This window comes from Heterocephalus glaber, unplaced genomic scaffold (assembly GCF_053883595.1).
Source record: "Heterocephalus glaber isolate CG9 unplaced genomic scaffold, H.glaber_assembly_v1.0 deba00001472, whole genome shotgun sequence".
Classification (NCBI taxonomy): Eukaryota; Metazoa; Chordata; class Mammalia; order Rodentia; family Bathyergidae; genus Heterocephalus; species Heterocephalus glaber.
The window spans coordinates 42,259,278-42,285,790 of record NW_028258315.1 but is presented as its reverse complement, the minus strand read 5'-3'; the positions used below and the strand labels follow the sequence as shown (position 1 = coordinate 42,285,790).

At 43.3% G+C, this 26,513-nt stretch overlaps 1 protein-coding gene across 1 annotated transcript in view; it reads right to left on the bottom strand.

Annotated features, from left to right (window-relative positions):
* Positions 1–2,340: 2,340 nt before the first annotated feature.
* Positions 2,341–26,513, bottom strand: part of Itih5 (inter-alpha-trypsin inhibitor heavy chain 5) — an 84,382-nt gene continuing 60,209 nt past the window's right edge. The window contains 8 exon segments of the mRNA XM_004854533.3: positions 2,341–2,548; positions 2,550–2,857; positions 4,484–4,861; positions 6,935–7,051; positions 9,051–9,104; positions 13,085–13,644; positions 16,429–16,738; positions 19,086–19,254. Of these exon segments, the coding sequence (XP_004854590.2) occupies positions 2,525–2,548; positions 2,550–2,857; positions 4,484–4,861; positions 6,935–7,051; positions 9,051–9,104; positions 13,085–13,644; positions 16,429–16,738; positions 19,086–19,254 (1,920 nt within the window). The 3' untranslated portion in view covers positions 2,341–2,524.

The window sequence follows — 26,513 nt, the reverse complement described above, 5'->3', positions numbered from 1 at the left end:
ATTTTTCTCAGTCCCATTCTAGTGCTCATTTAGTAACCTCTCACTTGTTTTTTGTATTAGTAGTGCTTGAGAAAAATAAATGATTGACCAGATGGTGAAATATTGCCAAAGCTAGTCAGTGAATCCTGGAAGTTTAGCCTAGCCCTGCTCTAAGCCTTTCATGTAACATGGGGAAAGCCACTCAAATGCACTCTGCCTCAGTTTCCTCTTCATTTTCTTTAAAGAACTTGCTATACACAACACATGTGGCCAACAGGAAATACACCATTTTTCAATCAAATGAAAAGGCTGTAAATGTAACACTCGTGTAGCATGTGAAACTCACAGATACAAATTTTCAGCTAAAACAGAAAATGTATTAGTAAAAACCTTTTGCAAATAGAGATCTACAACAAAAGAAGAAGAGAAAGAAAGATGAGATTTATCTAAAGGTTAAAATATAACTCTATTTTTTTTGTACCAGGGATCGAACCCAGGACGTTGTGCCTACAAGGCAGCCATGGTGCCATTGAGCTAAATCCCTGGCCCTAAAATATAACTTTTAAAAATAGAAGCTCCTCTTCACTACTTTTAAATTCTTTTTCTGAGTAGAAGAGCTAGTGGTGGGCATCTCATTGGAATATGTTTCTCAAAGCGGCAACAAGAGCAGTAGAGATGGATCTCGCCACAGCATGAGGCCTGCACTGAAACAACAGACAGCTGTGCCAGATGTGACCAGTGGCCTGGGCTTCTGGTCCCTGGGACAACTGCCCAGCTGGATTTCCATAAAGGGAAGGTCCCAGGAATCTGGCAGAGCCAGATTAGCCAGGCTAGCCCTGGCTCATGTCCTTCTTTGAAATATAGAAGCTGAAATACAGAATATAGAATACTGGTCATCTTTGCACTTTGGCATGAAGACAGGCAGCAGATTTGGGAAGACAGCAGCCAGATAAACAGCATAGCTCACCTGCCGTGGTCTAGTGGGTCACTAGGCAGAGAGAGATGGCAACTCCAAGAGGGGGCTGTACAGTCACCTAGCACTGATTGGCTCCTGAAGCCCCCCCGATCTGACAGGAACATGCTCAAATGCTTCCCACGGGAAGGTAAACATGATGAACAATGTTCTCAGTGCAGGGTTCTGTCCAAGGGCTGACCACACTGCCTTCCCAGTTCTTGCAGGCTTCCCTGGTGTCATGCCCCATGGAAGAAACCTCCTGTGAGAACAACACCAAGCCCTTCACCCTGGCCCCATGTCTTTTCCCGGCCACATTCTTTCTCGCTCTGTGGTTTGGCTGCACAGCCCCTTCCACCTATCACTTCTGTCCGGCCTCCTCATGCACAGGCCTTGAGTCATGAAGGCAGAGCAGAGTGAGTGCTACCAAGGAGAGCGAAAGGACCATCAGCAGCCCCTGTTCCCTCTAATAACAGGACCAGGCTTGACTAAGGGCATCCAGACAGAGCCAGTTACACTCGGTGACTTTTTTACCTCAAGCTCCCAATTTTAATCTTTTCCTTAGGGATTCAAGTTTGTCCAAGTTCTGGAACCAAAGCCCCCGGCTCAGGCTGATCTCCAGTCTTGTGCCCATCTGCCATGTGGAAAGGCTTTTTAGATCTCCTGCGCATATGCATTCCTGCAGAGAATGTGCAGGCCTACTCTCGCTGTAGGCTGGGCTCACTCTTGCTGGCTCTTCCTCCAATCCCAGCACTCTACACATAACTCATCACCTCCTGGAAGGCTAAAGGCAGAAAAGTCCAGGAATCATGACAAATGCTGAAGAGATCCAAGTAAAAGATTGGTCATTTGACTGGCCAACTTTCCAGCACCAAGAGAGGCCAGTTGAAAACATCCACCATAAATTGGAGAAAGTCTAACAGTAAAGTCAAGTGGTCTACAAAGCCCATTAAAAAGAGATCAGTATCTGGGACATAGGTTTTCTATTTTTAATCATTTTTAAAATGAAAACTAGTTTTTAAGGACATAATTCCACAGCAGAAAAAAATGTTCTCTTAAGAAAAGCCTTAACTATTTACGATGATCCAATTTATATGCTATTTGAATGCTTGGTGCCCTGGGACTTAATGGAAGGTGTGTTTGAGGAAGAAGTCAGGGATGGCACATCTGGAGAAAACAGCAGAACTAAAAGGAGAGATTCCTAGGTATGAATATAACTCAAAAAAGCAGAATTTGGCCATTTCAACAGGGCAAATAAATATCATGGCAGCCTTGTTACATGGAAAGAGTTACCTTATGGTAGGCTACAAGAGGGACAAGCCACATGGTATAACGTAGGAGCTTTAGTGCTTTTAACTACGACCTTTCTCCACTTGATGCTCCCAGTTTTGTCTACTGCAGATGAGGGGCTGCAGAGGAAGGAAGAGGAAGGAGGAAAGGGAGGGAAACAGTATCTTCACTCAAGCCTTCTGCCTTACCCCTTGCTTCAGCAGACATCAGCCCTAGGCTGCAGAGTGGCTTGTTGCAAGAGCAGAGGCATGCAAGGGTAACAAGGACAGCTGTGCCTCAGTGTCCCCCACTGTTACTTCCCTTTCATGCGCTGTCATTAATTAATGCTGCTGGGTTCAGATCCAGTGGATCCTCCCTGGCCCAAGGTTGTATCTGTGTCAAATGGATGAGATGCTAGGTAATCTTTATACACCCCATCAATCAGTTTGGCGGCATTGTTCCTGGCAAACCAGCAGTCTATCTGTTCGTCCCCATTGTAAATCTTCCTTTGTTTCCAGACCACTGGGACTCGGTGCTCTTTCACCTGTAGGATGGTCTCAGACATCCCTTCAGTCTGAGGGAGGGGTGAATTAGTAAGATTTTTGCTGTGCCCTGCGGGCTTCTCTGTGAGTTTGGCCTCCTGGTTCAGGAACTGACCTGGGAAAACAAAAAGACACAAAATGTAAATCATTTGAAGAGAAAAATAAAGAGAGATGATGAGAAAAGGAAGTATACCCTGTGGAGATGAAAAGGGGATGTGGGAAAGGGGAGTAAAAATGATCAAGAAGCATGTTTATGTATGAATTTCCTGAGATGAATGTATGTATTAAGTATTGCAAACATATACTAATAAATGTTTTTCTTAAATGCATTGAGGTGTAGTCTATCAGCAGCATCAGTATCAAAAGGGTTTTTTGTTTGTTTGTGGTACTGGGAATTGAACCCAGGGCTTTCACACTGAGACACATCCCCAGCCCTTTTTTAATTTATTATTTTGAGACAGGTCCTCATGGGATTACAGGTGTGTCACCATGGTCAGCTGGGCAGGAGGGGTTTTCACTGACCACAATCCTAGGTCAGACTCTCCTGGGGGCTGTCACACATTGTCCAGCCTGGTGATGTAACCTGGAGAGGAGTGTGCTGAGCTCCCACACATAGTGGCTTGCCACTTCCAGAAGCCGGCCTGTTGCTAATGCTGGGAGGTCACCTAACCAACAAATGGAGATAGCCAGTCTCCTCTGGAGTCAGAAGGGCAAGTGGAGCACAGATAAATAGGGCATGGGTATAAGTCCCCTCCATGCCCTCCATGTGGTGGGCACACACCAGGGTGGAGTGTGGAAAGTCGTCAGGCCAGGTTGTCCCTGACACTCTCCTCAGAATGTTCCAGGTCAAGTCAGGGCAGTGCTAGGCCAGGGCAGCACAGATCTGCACCTGTGAGACAAAGCTTATGCTTGGCATCAGCTCGGCAGAATTTATCCAGCTCAAGCACTAGGAAATCTTCTTTTTAAACTGAGTCCTGGCAATGGCTCACTCTTTAGTCTTGGACAAGGGGCCTACGTAAAATCACACATTGACGAAGACCGGCTGGGGTGGCCTGGTGGCTCTCACAGCAATGTGATGACTCCTAGGAAAGACATCTGTCTCTCATGCTGGGCCTGGGCCTTGGCTGCCCTTTCTCTGTTCTTTGCAAAGGGACAAGGAACCAGACCTTAAGATGATTACTCTCCCTTTCTTTGCACTCCTTCCCAGAAGACTAGTGAGAACTCGTTAACAATGCTTATTTCTATGCCAGAAAGTCATCAGGAGGCAAGAAATCTAATTTTCATAAACATACAATCAGCTTTCTGTACCCATGGGATTCTGCATCTGTGGATTGAATCAACTGCAGACTGAAAATATTTGAAAGAAAATGCATCTTTACTGAACATAAACTTTTTTCCTTGTTATTATTCCCTAGATATAGAGTATAACAACTATTTACATAGTACTGACAGTGTATCAGGTGTGATAAGTAGCCTAGAGATGATTTAAAGTACATGGGAGAATGTGTGCAGGTTTTATACAAATTCTACACCATTTTAGGTAAGGGACTTGCACATCCTCGGACTTCGGTATCCTTGGGAGATCCTGGAACCATATTCCTGTGGATACCAAGGGACATCTGTACATATAAGTACCCAATGCCTACTAAATTTCTCAATCAACCTAACAATACTGGCAGTCTGGGCTACACTTGGGAAATCTAACTCCTCTAAACTCCGCATGAATACACCAGTGGCTTACCTAGCAGTCCGTGGCAGTTGCTGGAAAGGCCTTTGCTGTTGGAGATGTAGAAGCCCAAGTGGTTTCGCTGGAAGGGTGCTGGCTTTTTGTAGAGGTGAATGAGAACAACAAAGGCAATGGTGCCCTGGATGGTGACAGTGACATTTGCATTGGCAGACACAGCCACTTCCAGCCCCCGGCTCCCCACTACCATGCTCTGGTTGCAGGGGAGGACCAGCCTGTCGCCACCGTCTAAGATGACTCTGCTGGGTGTGATCTCGAGGTAAGATCTCTCTGGCCGATTGACGAGGATGGTGATGGTGCGGAAGTAAGTGCGCTGTTTCTTGTGACCATTGGGAGGAGCAGGGGCCCCGATTAACTCTCCATTCACCGTCACACCTCAAAGGCAAGGGCAAGAGAATGGTAGTTAAAAAAATTGGTCTCACCCTTCTGCCAAAGGGACCAGGTCAGAATTTCCTTCCTCCTTCCTTATTTTCATGTCTCTAGCACCAATTCCCACATTCAAGCCACTTGGTTCAAGCCACTTGGTGGTTGCCATGTGAATCTGAACACGAGACCACAAGGGAGTTTCCTCCATGTTTGACTGGCAACTTAGATTGTGGGAAGGTTTTGGGTTTGGGTCAAGGTATCACAGAAGGGCTTCCATATTTGTGTGCTTTCATTCCAGGGACTGATTGTAGTGGCAGAGCCTTGTGGGTCCTGACATATGTTTTGTATTTACCAGTTACCACTGATCCTAACCTAGAGATCCTTTGATGCCAGTGAGCAGGGGGAGAGAATGGTAAACTGGAAACTTTTAATTCCCAAAACTCAAATTTTTTCACCCTTAGATCAAGTCATTTAAACATTAATCTTCAATTCCTTCATTTTGGAAAATAAGGAGAATATAAAATTAAGAGAACATGAACGAGGATGCAAGGGGTGGGATATGTGTGAGCTGTTTACTGCCATCAAACATAAGCCTCTTTTTCTGCTGCAGCACCCCAAACATAAGCTCAGCTTTCCTGGACTCATCTTTTGCATGAGGTCAAACCCCCAGGGTTCCGTGCTGTGAAGCTGGCCAGCAGCAGGTGCAATTGCACAGGTGATGTCTGAGAACAAATTAGTTGATGCATGTTGGATATGCTTTGTTCTCAGGCAAAGAGGCAATTTTTAATAAATAAAGATTGCTATATAATTAGCTTTTGGTTTCTCTGCTTTGAGGATCATCTTCCTAATAAATCTTGACTGGCAACTTCTTAGTTATACAAGGAGAAAAGTGACTTCCCTGGGGAAAAGATTGAAGGAGAGGAGCAATCCCAGCCACAGCCAAACCCTGCTTTTCACCCTCAAACCTCTCTCTTGTCCAGGCTGAGGTTCTATCTTGGACAACTTAGAGAATTTACTTTTTTGTTTTGAGACAGGGTCTCACTATATAGTTCAGGCTGACCTTGAATTCATTATGTAGCTTAGGCTGGCCTTGAACTCATAGCAATCCTCCTCCCTCAGCCTCCCGAGTTTGCAGACATGTGCCACCATGCCCAGCTAATTTAGGGAATTTAGAAACCATAGGAACAGCTCTCAAGAGAGAAGGCACTTCCAGGGAGGGATACAGTTAGGTTCCCATCTCTTCCCTGCACCCTGTGGTATTATAAACATTAAAAACTTAGCTCTGAGGCTAGGAAGGCCTGAAAGAGAAAAATATAATCAAGGAGACCTAAGACCAAACTTCACATAAATATATTACATGTGTCACCTTGCTGGGAGATGCTCTGCAACCTGAACTTCTAAGCCCCTCATTTTCTCAGCACTGAAAAATACCACATGGTCCCCACAAAGCTGGCCCGTGTGGCTGTCCACATGGTTGTGCCCAAGTATGGTTACCTGCCTTGAACAATAGCCTTTTCTGTGCCAATGGCTTTTCCCCGGTCCCTCTCTAGGCCGATGGGGACCAGCTCTGTTTTTACCTATATGCTGCTGACACACAGAGCTGTGTGGTTAACATCTGGGCTTTACCTCTGAGTTATCAAGGAACCAGGGCATATGAGTTTGGGTCTCTTATCTCCCCACCATTACAGCTTTTGAATAGAAAGACATAGTGACACTAATATGTCATGAACGTCTGTAACACTTGAACATTTCTGAAGCTACTTCATAACCGTTACTTCACTTGATTCACTTCATAATATACTGTGAGGCCAGCAGAGTATCACTGTCTCTGTTTTTACAAGGGAGGCCACTGCAGCTCGTGAGGACTGTGTCCAAGGCCACACTGAAGCTGCACAGTGTGGGCCTAAGTGCACATCGGGCTGACTCCAAGTCAGGAACCGCCCACTCGCTGTAGCAATCATCACAGTACCCACTGACCATCCACCATGTGTCCTTATACAGCTGGTCATTCATCCTAAAACACAAGTAGGTAGAACACCTCCCTGGTCCTGGCCCCGATGACACATTAAGGCCAGAACTTACCGGAGCCCATGTGATCAGAGACCAGCTGTAGGATGTCCCCGGGCTGTCCATCGATGTTAAAGCAGACAGTGAGTTTGCTCAAAGGGAAATCCACAACAAAATGGGGATCACCATCCACTGCCAGGGAAGGCACAAAGGAGAAAGAAAGACAGACACTTACTGGCTGCCTTCAATGTGTAATTATGTATTTAATCCCAAGGACGGCACTGGAAGGAAAGTGCCTTCAATTGCTAAATAAGGAATGCACAGGAGGGAAGTGACTCCCCAAAGTCATCCAGTTAGTGCCTGGTGAAGATTGACCCTAGGTCTTCTAAACGTAGATCTAATGCTCCTTTCACCATACCTCTGTTAAGTGTAGACAACTAGGCTTTGAAGGCAAGGGGTATTAAAATGAATGACAGATATTGTCCTACACCATCAACGGTTACTGAGTCCATAGCCTTCCATTTTCTAGGTGGGTTTTCCCATTCATTTGCTCTATCCTTTTACTGCCCATCTAAAGAGTGAGGAGAACCTTCCTTGTCTATGAGAAAACAAGCCACAGACTGCCATAAACTTTCACAGTGCCAGCTGTATGCCATCTTTGCCTGTAGGCACTAAGAGCCTGGCCCCATTTAGGGACAATGACAAATGAGCACAGAGTCCCTAGAAAGGTGGGCAGAACAGCTAGTGATGACAGTGGAATCACTCCTTTGGGTCATACTGACTTCATTGCTCTCAACTATTTGTCCACAGTTGAGACCATGAAGCTCAGCTGGCCTCTGGTTGTTATCTGTTCTCCCAATTTTCACCTCTGCTACATATGAACACCCTTCCTTCTTACTGCACAGACCAAACATTTCCCAAGTGTTTACATCAGTTCTCTTCTCTCAGTAGATTGGAGATTGAGTTTCTCTCTGACTTAGACACGAAACATAGCATGTTTGGGAAACCTCTCTACTTTTGTTCAGGTGCACATGAACAAGTGTGTCCCTGTGTATGCTATACATATGGGTCCAGAGGAGTCATCTTTTCCAGCTGATAGTGAATTCACATCCTTTCTGTAGCTGCTGAAAACCCAGCATTACTCAGAAGAACCCTTGACACCCCGAGGAGAAAAGTCTTTACTGCTTTCTGTCAATGTGCTGTCCATGCAAGTCCATAAAACAGGCATGTCCTGGAGATTAGCCATAGGGATAGAAATCCGCAGGCTCCCATGAATGGAATGCAGTTCCCTTGAACATATGTGCTCTATGGAATGCGAGACATCCTTCCTCTTGGACATTGTCTGCAATAATCACTTTTGGACTTCTCCATTATTATTTTGAAACAAGCAACATCTTTTCTTGTAGAGGGCTTTAGATGCTTTGAGTAGAAATAATGAGTTTGGAGCACATAAAATCTCTCAGAGAACTGTCACATAAGCTACACCTAAAGAGTCCCAATGTGGGTGAGAACAATGTGGGTGAGAATGTCTCCTCTGGGGGCCATTATTTTTTCCATCATCAGAAGACAAACACCTGTATTTCTTTATATGCTGCCATTCACAGGGGCCTCAAGGAATTTCATGGTGAAAGCAACCAAATTCTCTCAAGGCCTGTCCACTGGAAGAATAAAACCCAGCTGCCCCATCCTGACTTTTATTGTCATCCCAGGAAGCTGCCAAAAGAAAATATTATGGCATTTTAAATCTGTCCTTTTCCTTCTAAGGCCAACAACTTAAAAACACAAAACAAAAAATCCTGCCTATCACTCCAGACATTTAAATTTTTATAACACTGTTTTTGTGTCTGTGACACCTGAGGTTGAAAGCATGTACATTTTAAATCTCTAAAGCCAATGCCCCTTAAACTCAGCCATGATCAGAATGTGCTTCTGCAGTCTGTCTCTTCTTCCCTCGAGGCTCTTGACAGGCTTCCTGGAGACTGTGGTCTCTCCACAGTGTTTAAGCAGTGGCTTGAAGATGGCCCTGGTTCTGGGCATTTGCCTCACACTGCAGGCTCGAGCTATAGAAATACAGGTCGTGATGCCTTCTTCTATGAGCCGCTATTTTAACTGGCTTCAGGGAATTCCCCGGGGTTCACGTTCTAAAAAGTCCTTACTCTCAATTCACATTCAACCACACCCTTTTCTTTACCTGATGTTTTAGAGAGTTTGATTTTGGGGTCATATGGTTTCTTCAGCGTAGGTCCTAAAAAGGAAAGGAAAAGAACACTGTTATTCATTAAAGATGATGCACTAAAGCAGATTGAGATGAGTAATGCCCAGCTTTCAGATACATTTGTAATAACCAAAAGAATCCAAAACATCATTTAGTTTAAAGGCAGAGCCTGGCCTCAAAAGACATAACTGTGATATCAACTGTGGAGGCTTAATTATTTTAAACCAATTAGAACCAATTAGATTCTATTTTTATTTTCTGTGATTTCTGTGAATATATGTAATGCTACTGAACTGCACACTTAAAAATGGTTAGGGGGGTAAATTTCATGTTATTTGGTTTCTAGCGCAATAAAAGTTAAAACCAAAAGGCATGGCTAGAGTCCAGTGTCCACAAATATATGTGTAAGCTTAATTCATAAAGCATTTTGAAACACCAAGTATTCAAAGTAACTCAATTGAATAAATATTTCATTAACGTATAACCTAAAAGAAAATTAATTTCTGTAAATAAGATCACTATTTTATTTCAAATAGTGTATAAGGTGAATTACGCTCCTCTTCACTGGTCTTTATCCTCAGAGAAATTAAAGATAAAAGGGTCTAAGCATTCTCCATCCTAGTCTCTGGCACAGAATATGGGCAGAGTGCGGATGAACCAGGAAGGAGGAGGCAGTAGTTGGACTGGGGCATGGCTTGGAGAAGTGGTAGTTATGCCGGGCGCAGTGACACACGTCTGTAGTCCCAGCACTCTGGGAGACTGAGGCAGGAAGATTCCAAGTTCAAGCCCAGCCAGGGCAAATTAATGATACCCTGTCTCAAAATATAAAAATAAAAAGGCTGGTGATTGTAGTTCAGTGTGAAAGCCCTGCATTGAATTTTCAATACTAAAAAAAAAAAAAAGTAGCAATTGCTATAGACACTCAAAAAAAAAAAAAAAAAAAAGAAAGAAAAGAAAACACCAGAGCTTTGGAAAAAGGAGAGCTGTCTTATGTCACTGACACTTCAGGAAAATCTTTCTGAAATCTATTTGAAAAAGCTCCTTATTCTCTAATGTTGGTTGTTTCCTTGTCTGTGTGCCTGGTCCTTGGAGTCCATTACTATTTGTGTCTGCTCTCTCCTGAATCTACCGAGATTTGAGCTGCTGACATATAATAGAAGACCTTATTCAAAAAGGCATTTTTCCTAGATGTGGCATGGATCTTTCAGATGAGTTAATGCTCTCCTCTAGCCTGCTTTTAATCAGAACAAAAATTACACTAACTTTTAGAAAGGCTCCACTCTTTCTAAAACAGCAAGATTCTTTGTCGCCTCTGAGAAGGGTAAGGATTTCTCAATAAATGTCCAGAACTACACATCTCATGGGAAAGGATGGCTCATATTTGTAGAACACTCATTATGTGCCAAAGACTTCCATATTAATGCTTGCCGTAGGCCTTCAGAAGCATTATTATTGCTCCCATTTTAGAGGCACAGAAATGGAGATACAAAAATCTGCCCTGGGCCTCACAGATGCCCAGGAGGCTCACTGGATCCATACTTCATATTCTCTCTCCCACACTCTGGTGCTCATCAGAGTTTGGAGTGTGAAGAATAAAGAAGACAGGGTCTGTGGACTGTCTCACAAGGCCTGGCTAACTTCGGCTCCCTTTTTTAGCTGAAGGAACTTGACAGGAACCTAATAAAAACACACCACTTTCCACAAATGGATATTATCCAGAATACACCCCTCTGTCTTGATCTCACAGCCTTTTCTCCCTCTTGCTCCTGTCAAATTGCCATCAAGAGTGAGCATGACTGACACACTCAGCCATTTCATCTTCGACAAAGGAGCCAGACACCCTCACTGGAGGAAAGATAGCCTCTTTAATAAATGGTGCTGGAAAGAATGGGCTTCAACTTGCCAGAGATTAAAACTAGACCTATATCTTTCACCATGCACTAAACTAAAATCTAAATGGATTAAAGATCTAAATATTAAAATAGAAACGTTGAACCAGTTGGAACAGAGGTTAGGTAGAACCCTTGAAGACATCAGTGTAGGAAAAGATGTTATGAACAAAACCTCAGTTACCAGTGAACTAGCACAAACAACCAACAAGTGGGATCTCTTCTTATTAAAAGGCTTCTGCACAGCAAGAGAAACCACCAGCAGTGTGAAGAGACAACCCACAATGTGGGAAAAAATCTTCACCTGCTCTTCCTCAGACAAAGGTCTACTATCTCGAATCTACAAAGAACTTAAAAAGATCGGACCTCCCAAATTTAAAGACCCAATCCGAAAATGGGCATCTGAAATGAACAGACATTTCTCAGACAAAGAAGTAGAAATAGCAAATAAACATATGAAAAAATATTCAACATCACTGGTCATTTGAGAGATGCAAATGAAAAAAACACTGAGATTCCACTTCACTCCAGGAAGAATGGCTGCTATCATGAAATCAACCAATAACAAATGCTGGCAGGGCTGTGGGGAAAGAGGAACCCTGCTCCACTGCTGGTAGGAGTGTAGACTGGTGCAAGCACTGTGGAAATCAGTATGGAGATACCTCAAAGAACTAGGACTGGAAGTCCCATTTGACCCCACTATTCCACTGCTGGGGATCTTCCCCAAAGAATTAAAAGAATCATACCACAGTGGTATATGTGCACCCATGTTCATAGTGGCACAATTTGTGATAGCTAAAACTTGGAAACAGCCCAAATGCCCATCAACTGGAGACTGGATAAAGAAAATGTGGTTTTTAAAAATAAAATGGAGTACTACTCAGCCATCAAAAATGAGAAATTAGAGACACTTATAGCTAAATGGATGCACATTGAGGTGATACTCTTAAGTGAAATAAATAGGACACACATGAATAAATACTGAATAGTTTCTCTAGTGTGAAAAACTGAAAGTGTAAATAAGGACTAAATGTATAATAGGTAATGTGAAATAGGAAGAAAAGGAGCAAAGGGGAAGGAAGTGGGAGGGCTAGGGGAAAGGATAGAAGGGAATGGGATTAATATGAAAAAATGGAAAAATAGGAACAAAATCTTTGTAAATAGGGAGGAATGGAGGGGTTGAAGGGAGGGCTGGGCAAGGGTGAAAAATAAGAACCAAGAGAGACTATGTAAAGGTGCAAATTTCCAATGATGAATGTCATTATATTGTATACCTAAAATGTACCAATGGTTAGAATGAATAATCGATAATGCAAAATAGGAAGAAAAGGTGTAAAAGGGTAGGGGTAGTGGGAGGGGCAGGGGAAAGGAAAGAAGGGAAAGGAAAAATGCTGAGAAATGGAAAAAATGGAAATAAAGTCTTTGTAAATAGGGAAGGGTGGAGGGGGTGAAGGGAGGGCTAGGAATGGGGAAAAAATAAGAACCAAGATGCATTATGTAAAGGTACAATTCCCAATGAGAAATGTAATTGTGTTGTAAGAGTGAGCATGGCTGCCTCTGTGTAGATTCTGGGTGGATTCTCTCAAGAACTGATATCTTGGTTCTTCACAAACTTCTCAAGAAAATAAAAACAGGTACACACATAAAGTGACCTAACTCTGAAGTATTTAAAAATATAAAAAGGCACTTAAGGTTTGGGGATTTAGCTCAGTGGTGCCATGCCTGCCTCGCAAGTGTAAGGCCCTGAGTTTGATCCCCAGTATCAAAAAAAAAGGCACTTGAAACTGAATATTTATGTCTGTTTGTTCTTCTTGGTGCCTCCAGTCATTCCTGGAGTATGGCAGGCACTGGATTTATTTGTGATTTATTGATGGGCTGACCAATGGCCACATTTCTCAGTCCATGTGCCATGTTTTCTCATTTCCCTTGAAAGCCACAGTTTATAACAATACAAACACACAATCTCACGTATTTTCTGAAGACTTCCTGCTGCATGTAGGGCTCTTGTTTATAAAAATTATAATCTGATAAAATAAAACAGACTCCTGCTGAGGTTGCCACAACCTTACAAAGAGTCAGAAACAAGATCAAGTGTGCCTGGCCACAAGGATGCTGCACTACCTGGCTGCATAGTGGATCCCCGCAGGCTCTGCATCACGGTTTCAGGTCCTGTCACAGCAGACATGCCCCGGGCGACCTCCAGTGTGTCCTCATGAAGCAGCAGCTTCTTCAGCTTCATGGAGGTGAAGGGGGTGAGGAAGTGGTAGCTCATGGCCAGGTCCTGCGCCTTCTGCCTCAGTCTCTCCTTCTCCTGCTCATTGTCACTCTGCACCCAGGAGCTCAGCAGCCCCTTCACAGTCAGGTAGCTCCAGAGACGCTCGATGTGGTTGGGGTCCTCCTCTCCATCACCCCTGGAACTGGGGCTTCCTGGGACACCACTCCCCACCTTCTGAGGCTCCACAGGCACATCTGTCTTTAGGATGACAAATTTCTTACTGTTGCTGGCAGTGACCTCCACATGCAGCTGATCTGTCTTCTTGTCCACCAGCTTCCCCGCAATGACAATCTCAGAACCGTTGAAGTAGTTGGGGAACACAGTTTTAGTGGCATGCTCCACTAAGCCAGAGGGATAATCGATACGGATGTCAGAAAGTAGGGGGGTCCTGATCTCATCATAGAACCTGCAGGGGAGGAACAGAAAGAATCAGGGCCTGTCTGGCAGCAAATTACATCTCTCATAGGGGTGTGATCTGACTTGCAGTGATCAAGTCCATCTCAGTCCACAGCACAATCTTTGTGGCAGAGGACATCCATCAGGAGCTCAAATTCCTCTGGTGGGAGAGTACTCCTATCTCACAGAGCTTTTGAGCCTCTCTGTCAACTGCTCTGATGATGAGGGAGAACATCCTTAGAAGTGATTAAAATTTCCTCCCTAAAATCTCCACCCAGCCATCTAAGTGTTGCTTCTGGAGCAACAGAGAACTAGTCTAACCCATCTTCAACATGACAGCCATTTAAATGCTCAAAAGACATTGCTGTGTGTTCCCTGAAGTCTTCCTTCTATGCTGCCTAATCAACACCTACTTTCATGAATTATTCTTCGTGTGATACAATTTCAAGATCACCCTCACGACTCTTAATATATTTTCCTTGTACACACCTAAGTTTCTCAAAGGGCTCCTGAAAACTTTTCTCTTAAAACCAAATAGGGCTGGGGATTTAGCTCAGTGGTTTTGCCACCTGCTGTGCAAGCACAAGGATGCAAGGTCGATCCCCAGTACCAAACAAAACTAAACAAAACACAAAAAAACCAAATACATGTTACAGATGCACTTTAAGTGGCACATTATTTGTATTTGTTTCTGATAGCTTTTCTTGTGGCTCTGTTATGTGGCTGCTTCTTGCTAAGTAAGGGTACAAAGTCCCCTTTCCAAAGATCTACACACCATGGGATGTGGAGTTCAACTTCCATCTCAGCCATTTCCTTGCTCTGTGTTCTAAGGAATATGACAGTTTCTTCATCTATGAAACCAATATGTTAACAGTTAGTACTGAGCTACTTTGGCAGATTACCAGCTATGTCTCCAAGTCCATTCTTCCTTTCTTTTATATCTGAGTTCTAACTAGGCACTCATCTAGTAGTGCCTACAAAAGACATTTCCTGTTCTCCACTGCACTAATTAAGGCTGTGTGACCATGTCACTAATGGAATATAAGTGACAAGAGATTTGCCTAAAATAAAATCGCGTTCAATGGCTTTCTTTTCTTTCTCTCTTTCTGAGGCTGCAATGTGGAAATGATAGTGCCTGAATTTCAACCTTCCAGTTAAGAACAATACCTAAGTACGTGGGGAAGAGCAATAGGCTAGAAAGAACCTGAGTCCCTGATGATTGATTGCATGGACCAGAATTTAGCCCATCCTCTGTTACAGGAGGAAGCAATGAAGGTGTCTCTTAGGTCAGCCTTTTCACCTGGCCATCTCTGCCTGGCAGCATAGCATCTACCTTGATATGCCTAGAACCTCCTAGGACAGTGGTGGTGCAACTATGGTGTGCACATTGTTTGTTTTTCTTTTAAGATCAAAATGCTAATGTATGAGTTGTTTTTTCTAAACTAAAACCTCAGTATTCAGGTTTAGTTGTAGTGTTGGCACTTTGCATTAAATAAGTGGGTTTGGGGTTGCAGTCTCTGAAAGATTCACCATCACTGTCTTAGGATTTTGTGAGGGTCACATGAGATGATGCCTGGAGAAATGCTAGGCAAATTTTAAGTTCTCACTTAGTGCTAGAATGGATAGTATTTTTAGTACTATCAAGAGGGCAATCAATCTGTTTCCAAGTAATTACTTTCACTGTGAACCCCTTACCAAATCTCAATTTGGTACATTCAGTGGCCCTTGAGTCTAGTTTTAAAGATGTTTTAAAGTATAGGAAACAAATTCTTGTTTTCATTTAAATGTTCCATAAAAATGCAGGAAGAAAACTGGTGGCCAGTTCCATACTAACTGCCGGTCTTTGCTGTATACTCTAGAATTTCAGTGAGATTTATCATTACTAAATGTCTTTGGTTATAGCCATTGAACATCTATAAAGGTACCTCAACCTCACTTCTCCTTTACAATATATGCTATTCATGTCAAGAATTAAGATGTGGGCTGAGGATTTAGCTCAGTGGTTCCTCGAAAGCACAAAGTCCTGAGTTTGATCCCTGGTACAGAAAAAAAAAAAAGAATTAAGATGTGTTATGTGCATGTACTAACTCCCTGTTATGAATGTAATCATTATGTATGCAAATATGTACTAATAAAAATTTTAAAAATTATAAAAATTATAAAGAAATACAGATGATGTCATACCATGCTGAACTGCAAGTGGACACTCCATTGTGTTAGTAGCAAAATTACATACTGTAATCATGGTATCCAAGGGAAGTTACCTTTGTGTTAGAAGGCCTAAATTCTAGTTTCTTCTCTATCTCAAAATAATAATCTGATTATTATTTAAAGTATCTTTGCTAAATTATTATTATGATGATTATCATTAAATTATCAATTTAAACTGGCTATTTTCCTTCCAAATTAAAAAATGATCATTGAATTGTACTAAAAATATCAAGAAGGCAATTACAACCATAAGGACTCTTTAAATGCCTAATATAAAGAGCCATTGTATCACTAACTTACAAAAGTTTTCTCTTCAAATACTGTCAGCTAACTATAATTCTCATCTTATGGATGAGGAACTGAGGCACAGATAGTCTTAAAGTCTGGCCTAAAGCCACAAAGCAGGACTAGAATTTGAACCCTGATCTGCCTACTTTCCAAACCCAGGATGAGACCAGTGACTTAGAAGGACTTGGAGTAGATGTGAGGTACAGGAAAAACAAACTCTCGTCTGGATTTCTATGGAATCCAACCCCCAGCCCCCTTAGATAGCATTTCCTCTTCCTGAGAAGAGAAAACAAACCCAATAAGCTGTGCACCCGCGTCCTCCTCTTCATGGACGCGCCGTGTGAGGCCGCAGTTGTCCAGTGACAGTTTCTCCAGCAGCTTGAAGTCCACATCATTGCCAATGCCAACAGTGAAGATGCAGATCTGACCCTGGGCAGCCTCCTTGGTATTGTTGAGAATCTTGGGGCCATGAGTCTCCCCTACCGTGGGTTTCCCATCTGTCAGGAAGATGACAAGGGACACACTCCGGTCTTCGATGTCATTGTGGGACACATAGTTGTTGAGGAGCCTGATGGCTGCCTGGAGAGCCCCATTGATGTCTGTGCCTGTGGGACATAACATAAGACAGCTCACACCTCTGTATTCACCTTCTGACCCTGAGTGCACATTCACAGCTGCGTGGAACCCTCAGCTTGGCTAGAAACCTGGCAAGTGTTCACTAGATAAATATAAATGGCATGGGGTAATCCCGCTGTGAAAACCTTCTTCTCAAGGTAACTGATGTTACCTTAGTGTAGAAGTTCTCACTACCTTAGCATTAATTGCTTCTCCACCCTTTTCTGGGACTAGCTTTGAAAAGAACAGGAAGGTGTTGGGGGCAGGAATTTGAAGGGAGAAAGAGTCACAGAGAGAAGAATGGCACACAGAATAAGGAAGCGGGGTAGGGCAACTAGGCACAATCTCAGGTGATTCCAAATGTTACCAGGTGGCGCTGATGGAACTACTTAGTTCCCTTCATTCTCTTTCCGTTCCTTACTTGCTGCTCCTTCAGGGCTACCTCCGCTTATTAGAACCCACAATGGAAGGAACCATTGAAATGCACACTCCTGGACCCTGGAACTTTTCCTTTAGAAAGGTGCTTGTCGTCAGCAGCTCAAATTAAAGCTATGTGACAGGGTGTGTAGAAGCTGGCAAATAAGTGTCTACTTGGTATATAGAGAGGTGGGTGGTTAGGTGAGGTTGAAACCCCAGTTAAAATGAGGTTTCCGGGTTAGCTAAGAATTTCACTCAACTGAGCCACTACTGTTCCATCATCACCAAGCAAAACTGAGAGTTTTGAACATCTAGATCCTTAAGTCACTTTTTTAATAGCTTGAGGTAAAATTTCCATGCCAAAAAAATCACCTATTTTAATTCCACTTATTTTTTAATGGTTGAGCTAGAATTTGCATACCAAAAAAATCACACTGTAAGCATCCAATTCATTATTTTTAGTAAATGTAGAGTTCTGTCACCCTCACCATCCTCCATCATCCTGTCTAGAGTGATTTTTAGCTACCTGCAAAATGTACAATGTTTGAAAGAGGCAGATCATTTCCTCATTACTTTAAATCCTCCAACATTTCTGGCTTTAAAAAAAAATAGCTAAGTCCGTGCTCGTGACAAAAATGTTTATAATGCCTGCTAAGATGCATTCAGATTCCAAACAGAAGCAAAGTTACAGTTGAAACAGTCTTTAACATTTCTTTGGAATCATTCACTTCCTTTTGCAATGTGGGTCTCATTTCTTGCTGCCTCTGGATGAGTAGGCACATACCACCTGGCAGGTGTTGTATTCTTTTTAATTTGTACTTAGGAGCTATGCCAAATCTCTCACTCCACTTTAAAGCCAAGGAGAGCTGGGGCCAAAGGGTGGATTTAGCTTCACTGATTGCACTCAGGTGCCAATGGCACTGCAGGGCTTGGAATCAAACCTAGGTTATGGCGAGGCTTCTCCAGCCCACTCAGCAACAGTGAGGTGCTCTCTGCAAGAAGAATCCTGCAAAGCTGCCTGACGTTCCTGGGGGCCACCAAGGAGACTACTCAGGTGAGCAAAAACAATGGCCACATCACAAAGATAACTTCCTACACACCAGAACCATTCTGTACACTTTGAATATTTTAACCCATTTGATCCCAATAACAACTCCATTATTCTCCTCATTTTGCAGATGTGGGAACTGAAGTACAAAGAAGTTGAATGGCTGATGGATTCAAATCTAGGCAGTCTGACTTCAGAATATACACTTCCAATCCTGAAGTTATACCTCTTAGAGAAGCAAATTAATCTGCTCTTCACTTGCAGAGTAGAGGCAATGAAATGTCAAAAAAAAAGAAGAAACCAATAGAGTTTCTAAGGTTTGGATTCCAAAAGAACATAATATATGACAGCTGTTTTCTGAAGCTGTTTAATCACCTCCCACCGACACACACACATAATTCTAATTAAATAAATTCAGTTAAACATTTATTGAGCATGCACAGCATTTCAGAAACCATGCTAGGAATCGGGCTGCAAAGATGAAGAGGAATCTCTTCCCTCCAGGTTACAGTCTTATCAACTTCCTGTCAGAGACAATAACTATAATATTAAATCTTTTTTTTCCTCTCATCAAATAATTAAACAGTTCTTAGATTATACTACTTTTGGAGGATGGAAGTAAATACCATGGTAAGTCTAAGTACCAGCCAGGCAAGATCAAGTTCCAAATGAAGTTTATTTGGTAAAGCAGTGCTTTTTCTTGGATGGGAAATAATGAATATATGAAAAATGAAAAAAATCTCAAATAAGATAAAACTGATACGAGTGCTTCAAATGTTTCCAGATCATCAAAGTGAAATTAACCAAGACCACAGCAGAAAATTTGCTTGTTATCATGCCAAAGCTGGTGTGAAAGGAAGGATCATTCTTACCTCCACTGGGAGACATGAGGTGAATGTAGAATTTGCCATCTATGACATTACTAGGAGTGACTGGTACCAAGTGGTCCTTCCACACTTTAATCCGGTTGGAAAATCCAATGATGCTGAAATGATCCTGGGGTCTCAGGTCATGGAGAATGGTGGTAAGAGCATCCCTGGTCTGCACAAATACAAAACAAACACGTCATATCTGATCAATTAGTCCACTTGTCCCCTGCCCTGGGAACTGCCCACTAGGAACAATCTCAAGGTTCAGATTCAGGGACCTGGTTAAATGTCACCTAGCTGAAAAAAATGGCATAAATATGTTCCAATTGAATATAAGACACAAATAGTTATTTAATATATAATAGATCACATGCTGCTACCAGCCGTGTCTTCATATCTTTGCAATTGGCATACCATAACCTGCAGTGTTCCTCACCACTTCCCTACCCCATCTTTCACCTAACAAGCCACTAGTAATTCTTTAAGACCAGGATAGTGGCCAAATTCTCTATGTGAAGCTTTTTCTAACTTCTCCAAAGAGAGCTGATCATTTACTCCTCTGAGTTGGCCTTGTCTCGAACACAGCCCTACTATAAAGTGCTTATTACAGCAATGATGATTTGTTTTATGTCTCTTTCCCTAATTATACTGTAAGCCCTTTATAGATGGGTCTCGTTCATCTTCATATTACCCAGCGACATACAAGAGGTGCTAGACAAAGGTGAATGAGCATTGAATAAATGAACATTTAATGATTTACATAAAAGTGTAAATAACAAATATCATGGGAATCTAAAAAATTTTTATTGGTACATGTTTGTAGTACATAATGTTTATATTCCTTGTGTGGAATTGTACACATACATAACACATCTTAATTCCCAAGTCGTTTGTAGGAAAATGGATGCACTGTGAGACCATAATGTTAAGTGAAACAAATCAGACACACGTGCTTAACTGTCGCATGGTTTTTCTTAGATGAGAAACCCAAATTATAAACAAAGAGTAAAATAAAAGATAGATAATAGGAAGTTGAAAGATAGATCTTTCTCACATAGGGGGGGTATCAAGGGATGAAAAAGGAATTTTAAATATCATGAAATTACTATGGACTTGAGTGAAGGTTTTATGAAGAAAAAGGAATTTGAGCACGAGGCTTAAAGGAATTTGACAATTTGAAAGACTAGGAAGAGTACGTGAAAAGTGAGATGGCTTAAGTAAAGCTAAGAGATGATGCAGGTGAGTTTGAGGGATACTTACTGGATAAAAGGTGTGCATTTTAGTTAGGACTTGTGGAAAGAAGAAAGAAACCATATGAAGTTGAAAACAGAAAAACTTGAAGAGCCTGGGCAAGAGTTTCTATAATAATCTACCAGATTTCATGTCCTCCCTAAACAGCATTGTTGCTGGACATTTACAGAGATTCAGTATATAGAATTGGGGACTTTGGTCACTAGTTCCATCATTTAGTCTCTGTGAAGTCTTATGCAATAAGCTGCATCACATACTATATTTCCTGTCTCCCTGTGCTAAGTTACCCATTGGCAAAATTAGGACAGTAATGCTGCCTACCTTATCATTTTGCCACAAAGGTTAAATCAGGTACTAGATGAAAAGTACTCAGAAGGAGGCCAGACATGCAATAAAAGTTATATTGAATTTGCTATTATTTGCCAGCTGGTGGGAACCAGGAGAATTTAGAGCCAGGAGTCTGAGTGGTGATGTCCAGAATGGCTGGTGTTGGGGAGCCATATGCTTACTCTTGGGGTATCACAAGAGTCTTTTCCCAAATCTTATGACTCTGCCTTTGACTCATTCCCCAGTGCAGATGTATCACGCTTTCTACCTCTCTAGCTATGTGAAATGACCACCACTTTATTTCACCCCTTTCCTTTCTGAAGTTTCCCTATTTCTCATTCCTTGGTCTTATTTTTCAGTTGTATATCCAACTGCTCACTCCAATATCCAGTTGTGAATTTCATAGGAGCCTCAAAATACAATTTATAAAAGTACTGCCAATGTGTCTACTTTTAAAACTCTACCTGACATTTGTTCCTAACCTCAGAGATTCTAGCCTGAGCAGGGTTCACCTAACTTTCTTGCTAGACATCAATGCTGAACCAGTGCTCCTCAACTTCCCACCATTTCTTCGTTCCTGAGTTGCAAAAGCAGCAATGTCATCAGAAGTCTGAAATGATGGTGGTGATGACAATGACAACTACAATGATGCTGTGCACAGGTGGTCTTTCCTGGCAACTCCTACTCACCAGGAATAATGCTGAGTGTAAATGCTTTTTTCCTGTGTTGAAGTGATTTACTCACTTATAACCCATCTGAGTAAAGTGACTATTAGTATGCCCATTTTACTAATTAGGCCGCTGAGACATGAAGGTGTTAAACATCATAGCCCATGGGAGCCCGGATTACGACACAGGAAGTATGACCCCAGGATCAACACTTGGACTCACAGCAATGGGATTTGCAGCCCTAAGGCTGTTGGAATTTAAACTACTGTGAGTTCCAACCTCACAGTGTGCAGCTCATTTTGGTATCTCTTCCAGCTCTGTTGTTGGGCTCTGCTTATTTCTTTGTTTCTTTCATTTCATTCCTGGCAGTAATTAATGGATTCATCTCCTCTAACCTCCCTGCAGAAAGCACTGCATGAATTCTGCATCCACCCAGCAATGGGAGCAGGGGATTCATGTCATTAAATCCATCTTCCTGTCCTACAGAGGGCTGCCTCCAACCTCCCCAACCTCTGTTCCTTCCAGGAGAAAGGGTGGTTTGGAAAAGCTGGTTTTCACTCACAGGGCTAGGAGGCCTACTTTCACTCCTTCTGGAACAGGGTCTTTAAATGAAGGGGCCCTTCCTGAAAGCCTCTGAGGAATTTCTTGTCTTCTCTCAATCCTGACTCCCAACACCAAGATGTGTCAAGGTGCATGTGACAGTAAAAAGAATCCACACCCCAAACAGGCCAGTGTTCTCAGGAAGACAGTAAGGATCTGTGAAATGTTTGACCATGACACCCATCCCTCCTCCTAGAAGCTCTTCTCGCTCTGGCTTCCTGGATACATGGAGCTCCTTCCTCCCTCTGCTCAGTCATCCATGGGCTCTGCTGGTGCCCCTTCCGGGTCACTCTTCAATGAAAGGGTCACAAAGTAAAGTTCTCGGCTGAGCCCCCAGCCCCACTCTCACACCACCCATGTCCCCCAGGCAGGTTTATCCATCCCCAGCATCAATCCTCCTCTTGCTAACTTCCAGACTCATCTCCAGACTGACATGCTTCTTTCACTGATCCAAACCAACCTGACAACCACGTCTCCCTGCCTATCCCATAGGTAGCTCAGACTCGAGATGTTAAAAACTGGAACCCTGATCTTCTTCAAGCCATTCCCAGGAGTGCGGCACCTTGAGCCATCCAGTGGTCCAAGTCAGAAACCTGGACATCACACGAATCTTCTTCCTGCCCGATTCATCCCTGACCCTCGTATTCTTCAGCACCATTCCTGGAATTCCACTCCTCTTCCTAAATATCCTGGGACCATAATCTGAGTGTTTTCTTTTGTTGTTGTTCTTAATTTTAAAAAGTATTTTAAAAAGCATCCTGAGGATGTTCCTGCTTCTGGCTCTTTTCCACCTCTGGTCCTCTTACACCCATCATTCCCTTTCCCTGGAATCCTCTTCCCTGGTCTCCACACTCCTTCTGCTCTAAAGCCTGGCCCTCATTCTTTCTCTTCACACCATAGAAAATGCAGTTCTCTTTTGTGCACGTATATATCTGTCCATCTCAATTCTGTGCTTTTGAGTGCAGGAATTTTTTGTGTTTTTTTCATTCTATGTCTAATACCCAGAAATGCCTGACACATAGTGATGCTTAAAAAATGTTTTCTGGCTAAATGGGTGGTGAATAAATTGCTTATTTGTCACATTAGCTAGGGAGCTCCTCAAACAACTGTCCCCTGTCCTTCCCCAGGCCCAATGTGATATTCTGCACATTGTAGGCATTTAGTAAAATTCTAGTATCAGCTATATTAGTATTTTTAGTGTTAGTATTATGATTGTCTGTTGAAACTGGTGAACATATGAAAGAGAGAGAGAAGGAGACAGAAGAGTAGGAGAAAAAGAAATAGAGACCGCACATGAAGATAGAGACAGGGAAAGAGAGAGACAAAAAACAAGTGATTCAGAGACAGAAGGGAAGCTCAAGGGGTGTGTGTGTGTGTGTGTGTGTGTGTGTGTGAGAGAGAGAGAGAGAGAGAGAGAGAGAGAGAGAGAGAGAGAGACAGAGACAGAGACCTGTTAGCAAAGGATGCCTACAGCTCATCCTTTGGCACCCAGATGGTGCCCAGAGTGGCCTGGTAGCCAGACTGCTACAGCTGCATCAAGAACTGACATATCCTCCCCTGCACTCAGCAGATGTAGGTGGAGTCCCAGCATTGACATGGGTGGCCTCAGCAAGGTTGCTGGCCACAATGTGTTCTTCGTCCTTCCTTCCACTTAATGCAACCATACCCAGCAGGAGCACTGTGTCATCCCCTGCAGAAGCGTCCAGACCTCTGCAAGGAGCTGTCTGGGAGCCCAGTTCTGAGCTCCCGCTGGGCCCAGAGCTGGCCTGGCTGCAGGGGATGGACCCTGGGAAGAAGACCTTGGTCAGTGACTGTGATTTGTTTAGCTGCCAGCATCCCTAGGGACCCTTAAATAGTGTGCTAAAGGCCTCGGGAAGGATGAGCCTGGCTCTCTGCTGGTGTTTTTCCCACCACGAAGGATATTCTGCCATAGGGATTCTGTCCCAGTCTCTCCACCTTTCTCCCTCACCTCAGCAACTGAGATTTCTTATGACCTTGTAAGGCTGCAGCTGTGACTTATCCTCGTGTGCACTGAGGGAAGGCGGGTCAGCAGGCACAGTTGTTCCTTCTCACTTGTGACAGAGCTTCTGGATGGCCTCCCACCCGATCCCAGAGAGGTATGGGCAGAAGTTACTGCTGCTGCCTGTGGCCTCCACCCTACATTAACCCTTCCCTGGTTCTTCCCCTCCCCTTCCATGAGCTGCATACTGCAGAACTCTGCCAAGCATAGAAGGCTTGGGAGAGAGGAGAGAGGTAAGTGGCCACATGGCAGAGTTAACGCAAGCGGCCTTACACGGATCTTTCTGCACAGTGTTTATATACTAAAGATTAGCAGAAACGAAATGTAGGCAGGCTCTGTCCAAGAATGTAATCCAGCAAACAGGGTTAGTATATTCCAGAAAGATCAGAGGCAGCCCAGAGAGGCAAAGAATGTGTTAAGGGGGCTAGACTGCTCTGAGGGCAAAGGCACAGCCCATGGGGGGTTGGGCTAGAGTCCCTGAAGGTTCCTCTTCAACCTGAGATGACGTGGTTGTAAATAAGAAGAGCTATGGGCTCAGTGGATAGACAAGGCAGCTGCCCTGTACCCTCAGTGCCCTTCCCAATGAACAAAGAAGATGCTGGACACCCCGGGAATCCATGTGCCCTGGACTTCCTCCTGTATCCTCAGAGCTTCTTCTCCTAGCCTGACACATTGGAGAAAGACCAAGGAACCCCAAAACATGCCGGTTGGATTAATAATGCCCCCCAATTAATTTATTCATAGGTGACCACAAGAGACTGTGGAAATGTCTTCCTGAGAAATCTAACATAGGCAGGTAAAATTGATGCTTATGTGTATTGCACAGTTTCCGTGGAGATGAATGCAACTGGGGATATATGAGTGTGACGAGAGAGGATGCCAAATGTCTGGCATCAGAAAGTTTGCTATTGGTGGGCATAAGGGTAATTCCCAAAAAGCTACATGCTTGTGTGTCATCACGTGCTTGGACAGGACAAGGGCTTATGCAGGGTGAGAATGAGGAACGGAGGAGAAGGGGACCCTCAGCACCTGCTAGGTGGTGGGGTTGCAGGGGGCACTTGGAAAGCCTGGGTAGTGGGTGAGAAACTCCTGTACAAAGTGAGAAAACTAAACCCTGTGCCTCAAGAAAAAAAATGAGACATGCACAGAAGCCCTCTCAGGACCAAACAGGACTTTTAAAGAGATCAACTTGGGCTGGGGATTTAGCTCAGTGGTTCCGCTGCTTGCCTTGTAAGCGCAAGGTCCTGAGTTTGATCCCAGGCACCAAAAAAAAAGAGCTGAAAGGAGATCAACCGGCCAGAGGTCCAGTGGGCTTCCCCTGAGGGGTTCATGCCAGCTCTTGAGAGCTCCAACGCACACTGGGCAGGTATCCGTGGACCTGCCACTGAAGTGGAGGCACAATCTGCCAACATTTGTCCATACAAACATATATAACCCAAAAAGATCCTTAAAATCCCAGACTGTGTTTCAACAAAAGGGAGAGATAAAGGCATACAAATACAATTAATAAACGAAAACAAGATTCATGCATTTCTTATTATTTGGGTAGTGAAGATACATATTGACCTGGACAAGATTCCTTCTAATCCTAGCTATTTCGAATTAAACAAGATAGGGATTATTCTCTGTTTCAAACTGTTTTGTGGTGATGAATCCTTATCTTTCATGTACTTTTCTTGGATTAAAAGAAGAAAAGTTATTCCCTTTAAAAACAAATGTCTTAGTAGCTCATTCCAGCTCTGTCTTAGCTTTACCATTAAGTAAGTCTTTTAATCTCCTCCATTTAAATTCTCCTAGGCACAAGATGGGACATAAATAGATAAAAGTAAGCTCTCTGCTTCAGATTCCCCATCCATTCAATATGGCTAACAGTGGTCCTTCTTGTTCCTGTGGCTCTTCGGGAAGAAAAATGACACAGAACTCTCTAATGTGCCTGGAGAATGCAGAGCTGAGCTCCTGGAAATGCAGCCCCCTTTTCATCCTTCACTCCCAGGGAAGGCAGTGGCCAGGAGGTGGCTCTGTGCTGTGCACTATGGGCCCTGCATTAAGCTGCACTCAGGACGAGCGATGGAATCTCCCTTTTTCCTACATCTTCCAAGCAGCTGCAGGCTTTTGGCAGAGCCCCCGAAGGGCTGAGCATTCCACTGTGGTAACAACCATGTCATGAATGATGAGTAAATACTTTCCAAGTAGAGAATCATTATCTATAAGACCCTCACAGAGAGAGGTCAGTGGAGCCAATGAAAACCCCAGCCACTCCCTGCCCTGCCCCACCACTTCCATCAGGGAGCCAGTGATGCAACTTTGCTCAAATATCTCTGAGTCCAACCACACTTGACAGGCACTACACAGAAGGCTTTTGTACACAGACCCTGGGTTGTTGGGCATGGGGCAAGAGATCCCATGACATCACAAATGAATCCAAGTTCAAAGGAATCAGTTATTAGCTGTACTATATTTTCAGCACAATCATGAGGCTATTTTCCTACCCATGAGTCCCCTCACCTCACTCTAAAATGTTTACCAAGGAGTTGACATTTTCCTTCTCATTGGTCCACACAGTCC